The following is an 18,493-nucleotide window of genomic DNA, read 5'->3' as shown; positions in this document are numbered from 1 at the left end:
GGTCGGGCTTGCCGTTTCTGGTTAACGGCCGGCTTTGTTACGTGCCTGTGAGGTTATAAGGTCGGTCAGCGTAACTTCAGCCATATCAATAGAAATGCCGTACCGGAGGAGCAGCGTAATCGGGGGAGTTTTACGTCATGGCCGTGATAAATTTTGTCCTTTCTGGCCACGGTGATCTGATTTCCCTTACGATTTGTAACAGGCCACTCTGAAGGCAGATTGCATAAACAAGCCGTTTGTTCAGAGGTGCCACGACCTGGAGACGGTCATTGAGGAGTTTCCCGCCAAGGTGAGCAGTCGCTGCCTTTTCGGAAACTCACTGCCCGGCACATTTCGGAGGAATTTGCCTTTTCATGTGACTGTTTCCTTTCTTCCTATTTCTCTTACCAAGAGTTTTGAGGACTCCAGGTGAAACAGTGGCAATCCAGTGTTTCCCAAGAGTTAAGAACCTTTTCTAGTCATTAAAAGATTGTTTCAGCTGGCTGCGCTTCATTAATACTTTTCAGCCTCAATTTACGAGGAAAACTAGTTTTTCAAGCGTGACAAATAATTGCATGCGATGCTGATGAGTATCGTTGGAACTTTAGTAGGCTCAGAAATCAGGATAGATTTCCTGTAATTGCCATATTAGAATACATTCTTTTGAATGGAAGCTCTGCCCGGTGATAATCTGGAAACAGTCATAAATAGCTGGCAGACAGTATCTTTGTGCATTCTCGTACGTGCGACAGAGACTGTTCAAGTGAGGAACTGTACGCGTTAACTATTTGTGTCTGTTTTCCTTAAAGGAACTACATGGCATCTTCCCATGGCTGGTGGAGAGCATTTTTGGTAGCCTGGATGGCATCATCGTAGGTTGGAATCTTCGCTGTTTGCAAGGAAGAACAAATCCTACCGAATATTCTGTGGCTTTGGATTTCCTGGATCCCAGGTAAACTCATTGATTTCAGCACGGATTAAAAAATGTACAGCGAATAACTAACCAGTGTTTGACCTTCTTCCACTGTGCAAAAGTATACTCACAAAAGTGAGACGGGAGGGTACTTACCATGGATTTTCTTTCTGATGCTTGTTTGCAGTGGCCCAATGATGAAGCTGGTTTACAAACTCCAAGCAGAAGAATACAGATATGATTTCCCAGTCTCATATCTTCCAGTGAGTAACTGAAAAAATTGTAAGAAGAGAAAGTAGTTGTTGTTGCAGCTGTTGGAACTTGGTGCACACTTTATACATAGAGTTCAATATAGGCCATGGTATAGCCTCAGTACTCCAGGTTGAGAGCATGCTTGTTTCTTTAAACAAGGAGGAGAATTCCCAGCCGTAAACTTTGTAGGAGATGGTGGTTGTCAGCAGCTAGATATTTGTGCCGTTCAGCCAAGAAAGCTGCATTGTGATTCTTACCCTCTCCCCAGAGAAAGTCGTGTGCTTTATCTTGGAGGATAAAAATTAGGAAGGATTGAAAATAGTTTTCCAAGCTCGTCACAGAGCAGTGCCTTCCCTAGCAGCGCTTTGTGCCCATGTGTTTGAATACTAACTGCTATCCTGGATATCAAGTATGACATTTCAAACAAAAATGTTAAGCTGCAGAGTTGTTTCACTATGTTTCTTCCATTGCTACCAGCTACCTGCTATCTAGAAATTGATTCAGATAGTGCTACAGTTTTTAACAAAAGGAAACATCATTTAAGTATATAGTAATTGCTGGTCCACAGCTCAGTTACCCTAACAAAACCGTCAGCCATCAGGCGAACACCAGTCTTCTGCTGCTCCCACTCCAACTGGAAAACTCTTGGTGAAGGCTCTTTTTTTTTTTCTTATGCTGAATACTCATTTTCAGTGAGAAAGTTGGCAGTTATCTAAAGAGTATGCGTTTGCACAAGGAACTACTGTAATGCAGTAAAATCCCACTGGGCTGAATGCAGATACCATCTCAGAATGCTGGAATGCAGCAGAACTTCACTATCTGAAAACACACTCTGCACATGTGCTGAGTAGTCAGATTAATATTTCACTACTCTGTCTTTCAGGGCCCCGTGAAGGCTTCAATACAAGAGCAAGTCCTACCTGAATGCTCTTTATACCACAACAAAGTCCAGTTTCCTTCGTCTGGTGGTTTAGGTTTGAATTTGGCTCTTAGTATCCTTTTAACAGTTGGATATTTAATTCCTTTTAAATGTCTAAACCTGAGATTACGAAGCATTTCTGTTGTATATTTATTATGTGTCTATGGTAAATCACTGTCGTGCTGAAGAGTTTGGGCTGATCAGAAATGTTTAGATTCCAAGGAAAAATAAATTTATCCTCTTCATATAAACCTTTCCGGCCTTATTCAAGTCAACCACAAATTTCCCAGTGATTCCCAGTAGAGCCTGTATTTCACAATTTTTGTTTTCGTAACTACTCATAGTTTATGTAATCTGATAGAAAAAGGGCATGTTAACTTTGCAGCTAGCTTACTTGTTGGAAGCAGTCTAGCTGCAGCTGCACTGGTTTCAGTTTGAGATAGTCAAATGTGCTAAGACGAGTAATGCAAACACACCTTGCCACATAGAGAAAACCTCAGTTAACAATGTTTGAGTCAGCTGGAAAGCCAGAAAGCAAAGGTGAATTTGCTGTTAAGCTCTAGCAAGTTAATTTAGCATTGACAAAATAAAAATTTAATGTCTAGTCATCATCCCCAGATATCTAACAGCTGTGCTTGTTTTTTATTATCTGATCCTTGACTCTGTTCTTCCAGATCCGTTTGAATATTACATGTTTTACTTTGCAATTAGTTTGATTACACAGAAGGTAAGTACCTTTCACGATTTTTCCTTTAAAATAGTATTAGCCTTTCTTCACAATGCTTTAAAAGCCTGCTGAGATGCTGTCCAGCTAAATTAGCAGCAGTTTTATCTGTACTTTTAGAATTTGTTACTGCTTTGGTTCAGTTCCCTAAGGATATGATGTAAGACTGGATAATAAACAAAATACCCACCTTAGATATACCAGTAAGCAGTCTGTCCAACAACATGCCAACAGGGAGCAGGCAGCGGATTCCAAATGGGTTTCCTACCCCTCTATCCAGTAACACCGTTTATACAGTCATAACCACAGCTTTGTACTATGGTGTCTGGTTATTTGGTTCCTCTTCTGTTGTTACCTGTGCTGTGTAACACTGCACTCTTATACTTGGTTACAGTCACTACTACAGCAACAGTTCTCTTACAGTTAGTTACTTTACCTTTGCTCCAAAGTGTCTTTGTTGTCAATTCACCCTTTATAACCACTGGGCTTCTGCTTATTTATACTAAATGGGTCTGCCTGTGTGGCAGACACTCCCTAGCAGTGGCTTAAAGTAACAGTATATAACTCCAAGTATATCCTTGTGTCTGTTTCAGAACTCACCCGTCACCCATCATGTCAGCCCTTCCAACAGTGCTTATTTCATCTTGGTGGACACGTACCTGAAGTGCTTCCTACCCACAGAAGGAAGTGTCCTTCCTCCACCTTCCTCAAATCCTGGGGGAGCCATCCCTTCCCCAACTCCCAGGTAATGACTACAGTGCCAGAGGTGAATTGTGGGAACAGTGCTGACAAAATACAGCTTGTTGGAAGTAAATCTCTAACAAGTAGAAAACACCTCTGCTCTTTATTATCTGTATATACTTATTATACAATTACAAAAATTAAATAGATTCTCGTTCACTTAATTTTACCATAAAGGTTTCATTTGAAAGTCTGAAAGGTAGCTACTACTGGAGCAGAAAAGGCATGTACAAAGCAACAAAAAAATCATCAGTTCAGCAACTCCAGCTGTGTTTTGTGCCCTGCAACTGGAGTAGGACAGATCCGACTGTACTTGACAGCAGTTTTTACTATCCTCATATACATATGGTATGTGGTAAAGATGGCACTGGTGATAACCACTGTTACAAGGAAACTTGCATCTTTCATTAATATTGCTATAAAGGCAGACAACTTGGCACTTGGTGATTTTGTTTCAGTTCTGAGCTCGCCATCCTTAATTGTTTAATGCTCTCATTACCTATTTTTCCAGTTCTTTGAAACTGCTGTGTCAGGACCATGTCTGTGGCTTTGTTACAGACTGACAGTGCTCATAGGTTTCCTACTTCATAACTTCCTGATATAAAAAGCCAAGGCACATATTAGTAATAAAATCATATAATGGGTGACTGCATTTCAGGTGACTTTTTGCATGGTAATAGATCAATCTATGTAGCCACAACTGGAAGAAAGAGGATGAAAGATTTTTTTTGACCACTTACTGAAGTTCTATATGTCTATGTGATAATGGCATATAAACAAACTCGCAAAGCTGAAGTGAAAATTCTCCAATACAAGCACCCAGTCTTTTGTTCTTTGTAATGGCTAAGTGTGTGAAAGTCCGCATTTTCAAAAATGGTTTTGCTACTCAAATTTATTAAATGTTATCAGTATTAGCAATTTTAGATGAATGTAAAAACAAATAGCCATTATATTTTATATAACTGCATTTTAAATACATTTCAGATACTAATTTCTGTGGTCTGTTGAGCCTTAGCATATATCTAGAAAAATACAGATCAGGTGAATTATTAATATGGAAGGCAGAGTGAAAGAAAACAAACTGAATAGGAGAAAGTAAAAAAACATGTATTATCAGGTCTGTGTAAAGCTGGTTCAATGCGGCATTTGATGTAGCATTTGTTTATAGTTAAAGTGACTAGTAACTATAACACGTTGCAGAAGTTTGACATGTGTAATCAATGATGCAGTTTTACTTCTTAAAGACTGTTTTCCAGTTTATAAACCGGTGATTAAAAGCAATTATATATTTCCCTGTACTGAGGCTTACTGACTTCAGTATTCCATTCATTTGTCCTTGAAGGTCTCCACCAGTGCCTTTCACTTCCTACGGCATGCATCACACCAGCTTGCTGAAACGGCACATTGCCCATCAGCCTTCTGTGAATGCTGACCCAGCTTCCCAGGAGATCTGGAGATCAGAAACCCTGCTTCAGGTAAGTTGCATTTAAGGAAGGAAAAAAACCCACAATGTTTCTTCCTGCTAACTGAGGAATCTCTTCTTTTTAAACCAGAGACAGGTATGCCATTTTGCTTTAGCTTGTTTTTGGAATTGAGCAGCGCAGCTGTTGTTTTCTGTTAGTGAAACAAAGCACTGTGAAAGCACTGTTAAGTTGTAATTTAGAAAGGCACTTAATGTAATTTTTTTAGACTGAATATCTGGAACTGATCTCAAGTGTTTGAGTAATTTTTTCCAGAAAACTTTCTGAACCCGATTTTCTTTTTTTTTCCTTCTTTTTTTTTTTTTTTTAATCTTACATCAATTCTATGCTCTAAGCAAAGGCTGAGCACAGAGAATTTGCTTCTGTTCACCGTTAAGGGAAGGGAAAGGATAATCTGGACTTAACAGTTGTTATGAAACAAGTTTCTACCATGTTGCTGAACTGAATTATTGATGCTTAGGAGGTGCTAACAGTATGCCAACTCAGTCATTTGCACTGACATGATGATAACCTGAAACATCTCTGGATAGGTGCCTGTCTATTTACAAGTACAACTTAGTTTTTAAATTATATACTGTGGCCTTCCCTTATATCTAGCTTGAGACTGACGAGTCCTGGATTATTTCTTTTTCCCTAGCTGAGAAAATATTTGTTTTGCAGATCTTTGTTGAAATGTGGCTTCATCATTATTCACTGGAAATGTATCAGAAAATGCAGTCCCCTCATGTCAAGGTAATAGTTTGTACTTCACTCGTGAGCACGATCTGATGGGTGACCTCTTATCTTGGGGTAAATCTCCTATTCTGTGGAGAATTTTTTTGGTATATTGGTGCAAAGGAAAGAAATAACTTATCAGAGTATCTACACAAGTGTGTCAAAATTGCTAATCCAATTCTGAAGAATGTTGTGAATAAGTGTGTCATCCAGGTTTGCCTTCATTGCAGAAGTTGTGTTGGTTTTGTTTTGTGTTTTTGTAGAAGACTAGTTTGTGGGATGGTCACAACAATCTGAACACCAATAATCAAAGTACTAATGATGGGGAAGATGCCACTATAAAACCATGGTGTTAAATCCCACTGGGGCAATATGACTGCTAAAAATTATCTAAATTGATTTCCAGCAGTGATAGGAACTGTTACTAAAATACCAATTAATAATTTCTAAGATCAGTAACCATTTTCTAGCATAAATCCAAATTAAAAAAGGAAGTCTTACTAAACTGTCCTTCAGTTTTAAGTGAATAAACTATTTTGTTTCATATTCCAAAATATGCTTTTCACCATAATGGTGTCAGAAGCAGTTCTGTAGCTACAGAGTTCAGAATATCTTACAAGCTCTTGCTCAGATATTACACTGTTTTAAGCAGTTTGTGGTGGCCTGTTCAGTAACAAACTACTGCATGTAAAAACTAAGTAAGTGTTGGGGAGGCTAAGATCAAAGGCACTGTAAATGTAAAGGGAATTTGAAGGAGAAAATGTTGATCCTCTGAATTCCCTCTGGGTCACAGTGGGACTTTCATAGAAGGGGAGAGAAATAGAAAAGCTACTCAGGATTTATTCCTGTGTGAAAGAGTGATGTGAGAGTTGATTAACTGAAAAATTCTGATCCTTCACAGGCTATAAAATAAACGTATTTATATTCTGCTAGGGAAAAACATTGGAGAGCTGAAGTACGATGGGTTTTGTCTTCTTAAAGTTGAGGTCAAAATGCAAACTCACTAATGTTGCAGAGTCTCCAACTGGGACTCCCAGCAGCGTGGCTGTGCACCTGTGATGGAAAGGCTTTGCTTGAAGTACCTTTGGTCTGTCTGTCTGTCCAGTCTCTGTGTATCAAGCGCTGTGCTTAGGCCAGAAATAATGATTGCTTTAAAGTCCTCTCCTCTGTTCACCCTCTGTATTTCAGATGCTCTCTTCTAACACTAGGGAGCAGCAATTTAGACAGTGACTATGAATGTTATGGTGGAATAGGGCCTAGGTAGAGCTTAAAGTTCTCTAAAATCATCACTTCAGGATCTCCCACAAGGTGTGTTGAGCCACAACTTGAGGCCATAACTCCCTGATGATATTTTAGTTTCATCTTTGATGGGAGGTAATTATGGGCATGTAGAAAAGGAAGTCTTCACTCTTTGGGGGTTAGAACACCTGAATAGGGGACTGGAATTCCCCACGACACCCATAAATGGACGAAGGATCTCTCCTGCAGGACTGAGGAAAGGTTCCAGATCAGCTGGGGACAGGACTGTTCATAAGCCTGTGATGCTTAAACTAAGCTTTGTAGACTGGTTCAGGGTGGGCTGAAGTAGAATAGTCCGCTTCATAGTTCCTCAAATGAGGAAGTAGAATATGCAGAAATGCAGGTTTTGTTTTAACATAAGGGTTAAAGGGCTTGACTGGAAATCCAAGATCACCCTAAACCTTATTCTTAAAATTATTAATAATTATGCAGGTTCACTTGATTCCATTTAGCCTTCTGTGTGTTTGGAAGGAGGGGTAATTAGTGACCGTTCATCCCGGGATCTAGACCTGTTTGACCATCAGTGACTTGACGTGGCTACTACATACATGTATTGGAAGGTGGGATGAGGTTGCACAGAACTTGCTCTTTCTTTGTCCAGCAGCCAGACCTGTTTGCTATGATGGGCCAAGCCAGATCCCGGATATGTAACTTTCCTGTGAAGTGCCTCAAGGAGTGATAGATTTTCCTTAAACCTTGTTAATGCCATCACAGACTTCTCTTTACAAGTAGAAGGGGGTGGAACGGGAATGAATAGTAAATAATTTCTTTTGAGAAGATGTGCTGCTTTTCTGCTTTACTGCTTTGAATTCTTTCTGGGTCTGGTGTGAACCTGAGGTTGACACTATTTGCTATGCCGAGTTTCACTGTTCTCCCTATCAATTCAACTATTTTCCTATTCTTTTACATTGCCTATTCGCTTTCTCGTTCTCAGATGATCCAGAGCCCAAGCGTGCAGCATCTCTTTTCCTATTCCCTTCTGCTGTAATCACAATGAACCCTTAAAAAGAAGTTGTTTGATAAAACTTTATGTAATGCTTCCTGACCTTCCAATGCCAGGTGCCACAGACCCCACCACTGCATGTGGAACACCAGTAAGAGACTACAGGCTCTTACTGATTCCTGTGGCAGGGGAGTCCATTATGAAGCAGATGATGCGTTTGAGCTGCTGGGGAGCTTGCAGTAACAATCCTACCACTCTAAGAGTGTAAAACCAGAAGATACCAAACTGGCACTAGAGGAGATTGGGTAGGGGCTGTTCAAAGACAGCAGAGGTGTGATCTGGAGAGTTAGTTTAGATGCCTGACAATAGTCATTGGGATCTGTGTAGTGTACATTTTTTGTTTTCTGTTTTTTCATTAATTTCATACATGCGTGTCACTGTCGCTACAGTATCCTCTTCGCTATCACATTGTCAAAAAACACTCTTTACCTTATTCATCCAAGAAGGGATCTGGCTGAGGCTTGCAGAGATTTTAGTGTTAAGGCAAGATGCCTTTTGCATCAGCATGTAACACTGTATGTTAGGTATGTCTTTTCCCTTTTTATACATGTGATATTTCCCTAATAGTAAAAGTAATTTCCTCTTTAGAGGAAATTCACAAGACCTGCAGCCTTCCCAAATGGCCTTTAATTAGAAAGAGATGACAGAGGATTTCTCCGACTGGAAACTTACTGGACAGGCTCACAGTGATTGTAAAAAGCCAAATTTTTTTTTTTCTTCCTGTTCCTTGGGAAGAAGAAAGTATCCATCTGAGTTTCTTCCTAGTATACAAATCCCGCTTCTCTAGCAGCAAAGGAAGAAATGACAAAGTTTTCAAAATAGTATTAAAAAAGCTTGCAGACCATTGAATGCTTTTACTCCATTATTTAATAAAACACCATAACAGTGTGTAAATCCTTGTCGCTGCAGTTCAGTTAACTTCTGAAATGGGGAGTTTATTGGGCAAAAGCTCCATATCCCCTACCAGTACTTGCTCTGAGGGTAGCAAAGAGAACAGCCACAGCCACTTACAGCTATGCTTTTTTGACACCTGCTCCCAGTTGTATTTCCAAGTTAATAAAGGGTATGAAATACTGTGGAATCAATCTGCTGAACACCAGAAAGAAGAGGATACTGTGGCTGCAGTTGTTATTGTGATATGTTGTCCCTGACTGTATTTGTGATGTTCATTTTTTCCCCCCACCCTTCTTCCTTGGGCTCATTCTCACTTTTTTTTTCTCTTGCTCTCTTCTCTCCTTTTTTCCCTTCCCCCCCTTCCTTTTTGTTTCTGTTGTCTCAGCTGGAGGTTCTCCACTACCGACTCAGTATCTCCAGTAAACACCACGGTAGTCCTGCCCAATCCAGCTACCAGGCCCTCCACGCATACCAAGTATTATCATCTTTTCATTTTGTTTCCTTTTTAAAAATCTTGTTCCATCATATAATCTGCAAAGTGTATTGGTGCTAGCTGTACAGCTTTTTCTGCTAAGGTGTGATTTTACAACTTGATTGAGAACCCTGCATTGAGATTTACTAAATCGTCAATGAAAACAGATACTGAGTGATATGAGCAAAGGTCATGGAGAAAATAGTTAAAATCTAGCATATTATGAGGATGAATTGGGAGCTCCATTTTTAGAGATGCATTCTTGTAATGCATTGTAGAAAGAGGCTTATCAGCTGTGCTGATGTTTTTTGACATCAGAACTGGCTTCACCGATGGCAGATTTCTGCCCCTTACACACTAGTCACTTAAGCAAACCTTGCATGGAAGAGAAGATCAGAATTTGCAAGGCTGTCACCTAAAATTAAGGTAGGTAACATCTAGGGGTTTTTTAGCCAGTGAAATGTCATTGGATAGTACTGAATTTGTAGTGGCAATGTGAACTTGATTTTCCAGTTTTGCAAAAACACAGGAGTGATACATTTGCAGATTGTTCAGGAAATGTGCATGCAAAAACATTCCTGTTGGAACAGATTGCTGATTCCTCTTGCCCTACTTCAGCCCTTTATTCATTGGGTCTTCATGTTGGGAAAGGGGAGGGCCGAGCATATGTACTATAAAGCTCTTTAGCACTACATGGAATTTTCCTGCTGTTTAATCCTTTATTTTTCTTATAAAGTGCTATGAAATCTCAAGGTACTGCTTAGAAAGGAAAACAGGAACTACTACTTGCCTTTAAGTCTTTTTTACTATTATATTTATCTAATTACTGTGTTAAGAAAAGAATGGCATACATCCATCCTGTAAGCTAACATTTGGCAACAAAAACACTTGTGAGGAAAAATAATATTTTAAAATAATACTTTTTAAACCAGTAATGTTTGTAATGGTGCTGATCCAGGCTAAGAGGAAATTATAAGAATTGCTAAGTGGAAAAACTATTAGCATCACCTGAAACGATGTATTGAAATAGTGGTACTGGTGGTTTTGTAAGTTCAAAAGGTACCTTCAAGGGAAGCCTAGAATTTTTTTAAAATTACACCCTTTCAAGGCCTATAGCAGAGTACTCAACCTCTCTAATTGCTTTTGGAGATCCTGATCTAAACTCCTAGGACCAAGTAACTTCTCAGAGTTCCACCCTCTTATATAAACTCTCCTCAGGACTGTAGAAAACACGCTGACTTACTAGGAGCTGTCAAGAACAGATGACCAGCCTTCATTAGAACTGGTAACAGGTTATCCTCTCTCTTAGAAGAGTCTCAGATCTGGCTGTACTACATGACTATATCATCAAGCCTTGAATCTTTTCCTGAAGTGAACTTTACAGTGTATTAAAAATCTTAAGAGATTGTAAAAACACATCTGTTTTGCCTCAGGCATTGCAGAGAAGGACACACACACACACAGAGCACTGGAAATACTGTTGAATGGATTTAAGAAGTGGAAACTTTTTCTATAAAAATGCCTGCCAAGCCCCTAGAGTCATATTCAGAGTCTTACCTCAGCATAGCTGCATTTGGCATCCTGGAAACATCTTGCAGCTGTCGTCTAATACACTCTTCCAGCATCTTCCATTATACTTGCAGATGTAACTTTTGTTTCATGTACATTCTTCTCAACTTTTGAGAAACAGGAGAGATGTGAAACTTAGAATACAAATGATATCCTAAAATCTGCCTTCAGTAGCGGACTGAGATTAGTTCTCTACTCTTAGAGCAGATTACAGCAGCAAAGAAGGTAGTGCTTTGTCACCAGATTCTGCAGCAGACCAGCTCTGGTGCTGGGCGGTGGGCACCCAGGAGAACGAGCTGGTTTTTACCTCATTCATCTCCCTGCTGTATCATACAGTCACTTGTTTATTAGTTAAATCACTGTGGCTCACTATCACTGCTTGTGCTGCTCCCACCCAGGCTACTTCGACCCATAATGATGCTAGAAGAAACAGGATCACACAGGACTTGAAGCAGTTCTTATTCTTACCATAACTCTTTCTAGGATTATTCTTTCTTATAAGGCAGATGAAGCATAGGAAGGAGAACTCAGTAAAGCCAGCCAAGAGCATAAACAAAGAATCTGTTGTGCTGTCCACAGCAATGAACTTGTAACCATAATGAAAGGCTGAATATTCTTTTTTCAGAAAGGGGTAAGTCCAAATCTACAAGTTATTCTGTTCTTTAATGCTAGCCTGAAATTCAATACATTAGGTTACTGTAGACACTTCTTTTTTTTACAATTGCATTGTCAAAAATACACTACTGTTTCTTAGTGAACTGATGGCAGAAGATTGATGCAGCTTGTCCTGGGGAGCAAGTCTGTCTAAGGTCAGGTGAAGAACTTAGAAGGAAGAGAGCATTTCTTGTATTTCGATTTCTGATCTGAGAATATAATTTTCCTGAATTATCTCCTGGACAGTTAGCATATGATACTCATTATCTTCCTGTCTTTTGCTTTGAATCTAGGAGTCATTTAAGCCCACTGAAGAGCACGTGCTAGTGGTAAGACTGCTTGTGAAACATCTGCATGCTTTCAGCAACAGCCTGAAACCAGAGCCTCTCTCCCCTTCAGCCCACTCCCACACAGCCAGCCCACTAGAGGAGTTTAAAAGGTAGGTACATGAGCAGCCTGCTCTGAAACGTGTAGAGCTTCTCCCTGAAAAGCTCTGCTTTCACTGAGAGGTTGAATTAGGTTGTTTTGATGGCTTAATACAGAAGTACGTTATTAAAAGTACATGAGAGCTAATGGATTATGTTCTCACATCCACTGGATGGGGGGGGGGGGGGGCTTCGGGGGGGGAGATGTCTTGCTATTACACTAGTCTGTATCTTGGCATGAGTCAGAGAAAAGAAAATGCTACCAGAGGATTCTGGCCAAGGTTAGTGGAGAATTTTATATTTATGTATTTGAGTTGAAATTCAATGGCCAGAAGTAGCTTCAGTTAAGAAAGAACAAGTTTGGGCCAGTCCTTTCTGTATTTGCATTTGTGGAAGTGCGTTGGGTTGTTGGTTGGTTGGGTTGGGGTTTTTTGTTTTTAAAACTTGCTGCTGGTTTATACATGTGACTGTCTTTGAATTTGTTTGCAGGGTTGTAATTCCTCGGTTTGTCCAGGAGAAACTTTATATCTTTCTGCAACACTGTTTTGGCCACTGGCCTCTGGATGCCTCTTTCAGAGCAGTATGTACCTGCTTCTCTTTCTAAGTCTGTACTCAACAGAACTAGTAATTAGTTATTGCTGTTTAGCAGCTATTTCTTGGTCATTAAATCTTTTTTTTTCTACAGCAATGAAATTCTTTATATAACATGTACATTTAATGTTAAAGAAGGAGTGCCAGTTAGACATAAGAAGAAAGTTGAATAGGTCTTGGTGAGAATTACTACAGCTTGTTGGCTGAAAATGGCTGTTGATTGAAAAGAAGTAGGTGTTACTCTTAAAAAACAGATACATTCTTACAGGTCCTAATTTCTTAATATCTAATATAATAGGTCATAAACATAAGTAATACGATATTAATTTGCAATAGATACTGCAAATACTACCTCCTGCAAGCAGGAGAATAAATATATCAGACCATGACTCTTAGTAATTAATGTAGGAGTTTAAAAGTGGAGAATGTAACAGGGCTAGATCTTGCTCACTAGACCTATAGCTATATTGCAGTGTTTGAGGTACATGTGTAAGGCAAAATGTCAGAAGAAATATTTACAGAGGCTATGGCGAATCTATCCTTGGCTTCAGTGCAATCAGGACTCCACTGTGTTTCCTCAGTGTGGTGTGTATACCTATGCAGAAGACAAGAGCTAAAATGATATTAATGTAGCATCTTGTTTACTTACTTCAAGAGAGATTCAGTGAACACTATCAGAGCTGTTAAATGCACCTTAAATGTAGTGACCAACTAAGTTTTCTTTTTTTGTAGTAGCTGTTTGAGTGCCATCTCATTTGGGTATTACAGAAAATCCAGATAGGTCTTAATGAACATGCACTTAGTTTTTTCAGTTCTCTTTCAAAGATACTCAGATTACTAGAGAGAGCTTTATTCCTAAAAACTCTTAGGTGTCATTAAGATAATATTCACTAGGTTTAAAAGAAACAAACAAAATCCCTTTCTGTCTTCTTTTCCAAAAAGTACTGATACTCATATGTTCTTATGTGTGATTTTGCTTAGGTTCTTGAGATGTGGTTAAGTTACTTGCAGCCTTGGAGGTATGCTCCGGAAAAGCCGCCACAAAGTGCAGAGCCCTTGCTTCGCAGTGTGTCAGAGAAATGGTAAGGAGGAAAGCAACTGTGAGTAATCTGAACCAAACCTCAAGTTTATGCAGATCCCGAGTAAAACGGCAGAATTTCAGGAAGCATCCACCATCCTGAATTAGCTTCCCATACAAGATCAGAGATGATTTGTTACAACACAAGCTTTTGTTTCGAAAGGAGTATTCTTTTGTCTCAGTACAAATAGACCATCTTTCCAGAGATAGTATAAAACATTCCCTTAACGAATCGTTTGGCAGAAGACAAAATAATAATTATTTAAATAGCTGTACTCACAAAATCCTGTACTCACTTTGACAGGGCTGCCTTCATTCAAGAAAACCTACTCATGTATACTAAGCTGTTTGTAGGATTTCTGAACAGAGCTCTTCGAACAGACTTGGTCAGTCCAAAAAATGCTCTCATGGTGTTCCGAGTAGCCAAGGTCTTTGCTCAGCCCAATCTAGCTGAAATGATCCTGAAAGGTAAATGGATATTTTGACATCTTATGCTGTTTGGTCTTGATCTTTCTTCTCAATGGCTACATCTTGCCTTAGAAGCACTAAGGTGAATAGACTTCCTCCCCCATTTTGCATGCTATTTTGTCATTCAAAAGTCTATGTGCCTTCACTAATGTTTGTTGTGTTGGTTTAATATGTCTGTAGTTCTTTTCTAATCACCATTGTTTAGATTTCATTCCACAATTTTTTTCTTTAAAGAATAAAGAACACAATATTGGGTGTTTACAATAAAGTTACTATTTCTTACACTTGTCTTACTTGATTATTTAGCTCAAGATTAAAACTTTTTATATCTCTAAAGTTATCTATACTTAGCAAAATAGCTAGTCAGGTATTCATGTATACACTTCAGGGTAATTAGGATACAGTAAACTTGGGAGGGGCAAGATTTGACACGTATCAGTAGCTTAAATGTCATGATTCTCCACTGCCTTTGTTTAAAACAAGTTACAGCCTTAAAATGCTGTCTGTATGGTCTGCATTTAAATGCAGGCAAAAACAGGAGTATTATGTAACAGTCTTCACCGCTTTCCTCAAATTCTAGGAGAACAGTTATTCCTGGAGCCAGAACTTGTTATTCCCCATCGTCAACACCGACTTTTTATGACCCCCACACTTGGTGGGAGCTTCTTCTCATCATGGCCTCCAACTATTACAGATGCCTCATTTAAGGTGAAGAGTCATGTTTACAGCCTGGAAGGACAGGACTTCCAGTATAAACAGATGTTTGGCACAGAAGTCAGGAATTTGGTAAGCAACAAGTTTCTTGTCACCTGTCTCTTTGACAGGTTGTTTTCTCAATGCTGAGCATCCACATTATGCGAAGTTAAGAGTGGAAAACTTCACACCCTGCACTACTCTATAGTTAAGTTTGCTGATGGTGACTTCTGGAACATGAGGGGTCCCAATCCAGCATAGCAGTAAAAATCTACTTGCTCTTTGCTAAATAAGAAGTTAATATAACAGCTTGCTGCCTTGAAGTACTGTATTGTGAGTATTTCCTCTCAAACATGCTTACTGTGAACTTCTGATTCATTGTATTGATTAGTACCCATAAGCAAGTCAGATAAAAATAGCGGGGAGGGAAAAAGGCAGCTGAAAAACCTAAGCAGCTCTCAAGTTTCTTAAATGCTTCAACAGCAAAGAACTACCTTTGCCCTACTGGAAATGCAACTTGTCTTAGCACAAGTCCGTGTGAGCTAAGAGAGTGAGTTTGCTGGGTTTGCTCTTACTGCCAGGTATCAAGGCACAGTTTTATCCATGTATTGATGCTTATTGATACCCTTATCTTTGTCCCACGCAATTAATTTTTTTTTTTGTTTTAGGTGTTAAAACTGGCTCAGTTAATCTGTCAGGCGCAGCAGACAGCAAAATCCATATCAGACCATTCTGCAGAGACAATGGCTAGCCAGTCCTTCTTTTCATGGTTTAGATTTACACCATCTGAGATGAATGGTTCCTACACAGGCAATGACCTTGATGAAATTGGGCAAGACAGCATCAAAAAAACAGATGAATATTTAGAGAAGGCACTGGAATACTTGTGCCAAATCTTTAAGGTACGTAACATCTTTCTAAGAACTTTCCCTATGTGGCAGTGTGAACAAGAGTCAGGACTCCTCAAATGAACTTCTGTCACTCTTGGACATTGTGGGGCACAAAGCCATCCAGAGACCCTGCTAGCAAGTTTTGTTGTAAACATCTTCTAGGCTTGACTTTACCTGACCACTTCAAAACCTCTTTCAGTATAGATAGATAGAACTAGATGCTCTTAATTTCTAAATATTAAGCCCGCTTTGTTTCAAGTGACCACTCTTTTGGACTGTATAGTTTATACCAAACCTGTCTCTTAACTTGTGCCTGTTCTCTTGTTTACAAACAGGCAAGGCATGGCTTAAATTTTAAAAACAGTCCAGTATCTTCTAAATGTAAAGAGCTATAAAAATACAACGTACAACTGCAGCTATAGATGAATGGATGAACTAAAAGTAGTCTGTTTCTTTGGTTAAACTTAAAAGAATGGATTAATTTCTCTCAGCCACACTCCCTCACACAGAACTGACCTAGGAGAAGACAACTATTTGACAGTGCTCAAGGAGTAAGTAAGTGATATATAAAACAGAACACTTCTTGGATTTGACGAGCACAGACAAGAAATCTGGAGACATATCTCCTTTTAATGTCTAATTGAGGTGCTATTAAGCAGTTCTTGGTATCTGTGCTGGCTTTCAAAGGCTTCCCCTGCTAAGGAGTTTGAAGGGAGAAATAAATGAAATAAATAGAAGGGAGTAGGTCAAACACTTGCTTTAGAACTGTGTTATTCTTGAGTAGCTGAATGAAGCCCAACTGACCCAGATGATGATGAAGTGTGGGACAGCTCAAGACGAGAATGGAAAAAAGCAGCTTCCAGACTGCATAGAAAGCGAGGATGGCCTCATTCTTACACCTCTTGGCAGGTACCAGGTGAGAGAAGAAAGATTCCATATCACTACCCTAGATTGTTCTTGAAAAAACAAGTTGTCCTTCTACATCAAGAGAAATGCAGTTTATCTGGGGCTAAGAGAGGTGCCTGTATAAAGGCGTTTCCGACGGGAGCTACAAGTTAAGGGGTTTATTTTCCTGTTTCTAGATCATAAATGGTTTACGTAGATTTGAGGTGCAGTATCAAGGAGATACTGAGCTTCAGCCCATCCGAAGCTACGAAAATGCTACTCTGGTTCGCCTCCTATTTCGTTTATCCTCAGTGCTTAATGAAAGGGTAAGTACAGCATTGCCTCCTTTTGTATTTTCCATTGCAAATTCTTGTTCTTCACTGCACCTGCACATAATACGACGCTTGGCTTGTTCTTGCTCTGTCTCCTTTATTGTGGTCTAGATGGGTATTTCCTAACAGTATCAGGCCTGCTTCTCTACCTGTAGTTCTGCTTTTCCTACACAAAACATTAATAAATAATGTTTTAAATGTATTCTTCATGCTTGATGAACAAAGGGAATATCATTCAGAATGAATGTTTCTAAAACAGGAAAAGCAAATCCTTTTCTTCCTATGATAGATACAAGGCAAGTCAGCACTAAAGCAGTTCTACTATTTAAAATAGTAGAACTAGTATTTTGATTTTTTTTCCCCTCTATTTTCTATAATCCTCATCCTATAAATGCAGAAAAATGTAAAATAAATTACGCTTACTTTATGAAAGTAGTTTCAGTAGAATACTAATGTTTAAACTTTTCTTACCTCAGTTTGCTGATCAGATGGATGTGCTTTGCTCCAGGGAAGATTTTGTTGGCAGACTTTGTCGCTATCATCTTACCAACCCCCACCTCATACAGAAAATCAGGTATAGTCCTGCGGTGAAGGACAGAACAAGCCAGAACTGGGGACCAAGAATCAGTCTGAGGTTTCTGGCTAGCTACAGGACTCTCATTTCTTTGCTGATGATCTACTTCATTGCATCCTGGTTTTACATTGGGCCAGTGGGCTGCACATTCATTATCCTGATTGGATATTTTCTTTATGCTGTAATAATGACTTTTTTCTCTGAAGGATGGAAACCACATGAACACTGATTTCCTTCTCTCAGCTTATACTTGTAAAATAAATGTTTTAAGGATGAGCCTGGGATTCAATGACTAAAATGTTTGAATTATCATATCTTCCTAAAGTATTTTTTAATATTAAAGTAAATTGAGTTTTATAAACAATGATACAGTCTTGTGGAGTGGAGATAATCAATGTAAATTTTATTTTTATAAAAGCGTTCCTATGGAATCTAGTGAATGACTTTTTTTTTTGAGGGTGGGAAGAATGAGCCATCAGTATTTATAGTTCATTTCAGTATTATGTCATGTGTAGAAACATTTCTGATTCAGCAATAACTGCATTGAAGCCTTACACTGTTCTAAAGCAAGAATTAGCTGCAGGACTTACTTACACATTATGCTTACAGGCAGAGCAGTTACAAAGGCAACAGAAATAGCAGTGCACCAAGAAATTTATGGGAAGTTGCACAGATAGATAGGGAAAAAAAAAAACCAACAAACCAGAAGATGGGACAAGGCACCAGGAGCGGCATCTCATAACCCAGGGCTGGGCTTAAGCCTCCTCTTCCCTGCCTGAGGCCTCCCCAACCCAGGCAGGATTATGCCTTCTACCTCCATAAACCACTTCTCCATGTGTTTGCACCTCTTCCAGAGCCACTGTGCTCAATGGGGTATTAACACTTGCTTGTAAAAACAGAAGTGACTGCTGTTTCCCATATAACCTTACTATAACTCTAACCC

The 18,493-nt window shown here is 39.3% G+C and overlaps 1 protein-coding gene across 1 annotated transcript; it reads left to right on the top strand.

Annotated features, from left to right (window-relative positions):
- Positions 1–94: 94 nt before the first annotated feature.
- Positions 95–17,979, top strand: SMPD4 (sphingomyelin phosphodiesterase 4, neutral membrane (neutral sphingomyelinase-3)). The gene is made up of 19 exons (XM_009330852.1): positions 95–115; positions 203–289; positions 789–931; positions 1,080–1,155; positions 2,028–2,136; positions 2,738–2,790; positions 3,381–3,532; positions 4,871–5,003; positions 5,670–5,741; positions 9,305–9,394; positions 11,908–12,053; positions 12,529–12,619; positions 13,612–13,712; positions 14,013–14,176; positions 14,757–14,962; positions 15,538–15,771; positions 16,544–16,675; positions 16,842–16,970; positions 17,453–17,979. The coding sequence occupies exons 1-19, from the start codon at positions 95–97 to the stop codon at positions 17,777–17,779; spliced, it is 2,466 nt and encodes an 821-aa protein (XP_009329127.1). The 3' UTR covers positions 17,780–17,979.
- Positions 17,980–18,493: the final 514 nt, after the last annotated feature.

The sequence above is a fragment of the Pygoscelis adeliae genome, unplaced genomic scaffold (assembly GCF_000699105.1).
Source record: "Pygoscelis adeliae isolate BGI_AS28 unplaced genomic scaffold, ASM69910v1 Scaffold358, whole genome shotgun sequence".
In the NCBI taxonomy this organism is placed as follows: domain Eukaryota; kingdom Metazoa; phylum Chordata; class Aves; order Sphenisciformes; family Spheniscidae; genus Pygoscelis; species Pygoscelis adeliae.
Note: the sequence above shows the minus strand (reverse complement) of the source record. Positions and strands in the feature narration are given on the sequence as shown.

Coding starts and splice junctions, on each gene's coding strand:
- SMPD4 (XM_009330852.1), top strand. CDS start 95: ATGCCGTACCGGAGGAGCAGC. Junction 12,620..13,611: donor TGGATGCCTCTTTCAGAGCA/GTATGTACCTGC, acceptor GATTTTGCTTAG/GTTCTTGAGATGTGGTTAAG. Junction 16,971..17,452: donor CCTCAGTGCTTAATGAAAGG/GTAAGTACAGCA, acceptor TTCTTACCTCAG/TTTGCTGATCAGATGGATGT.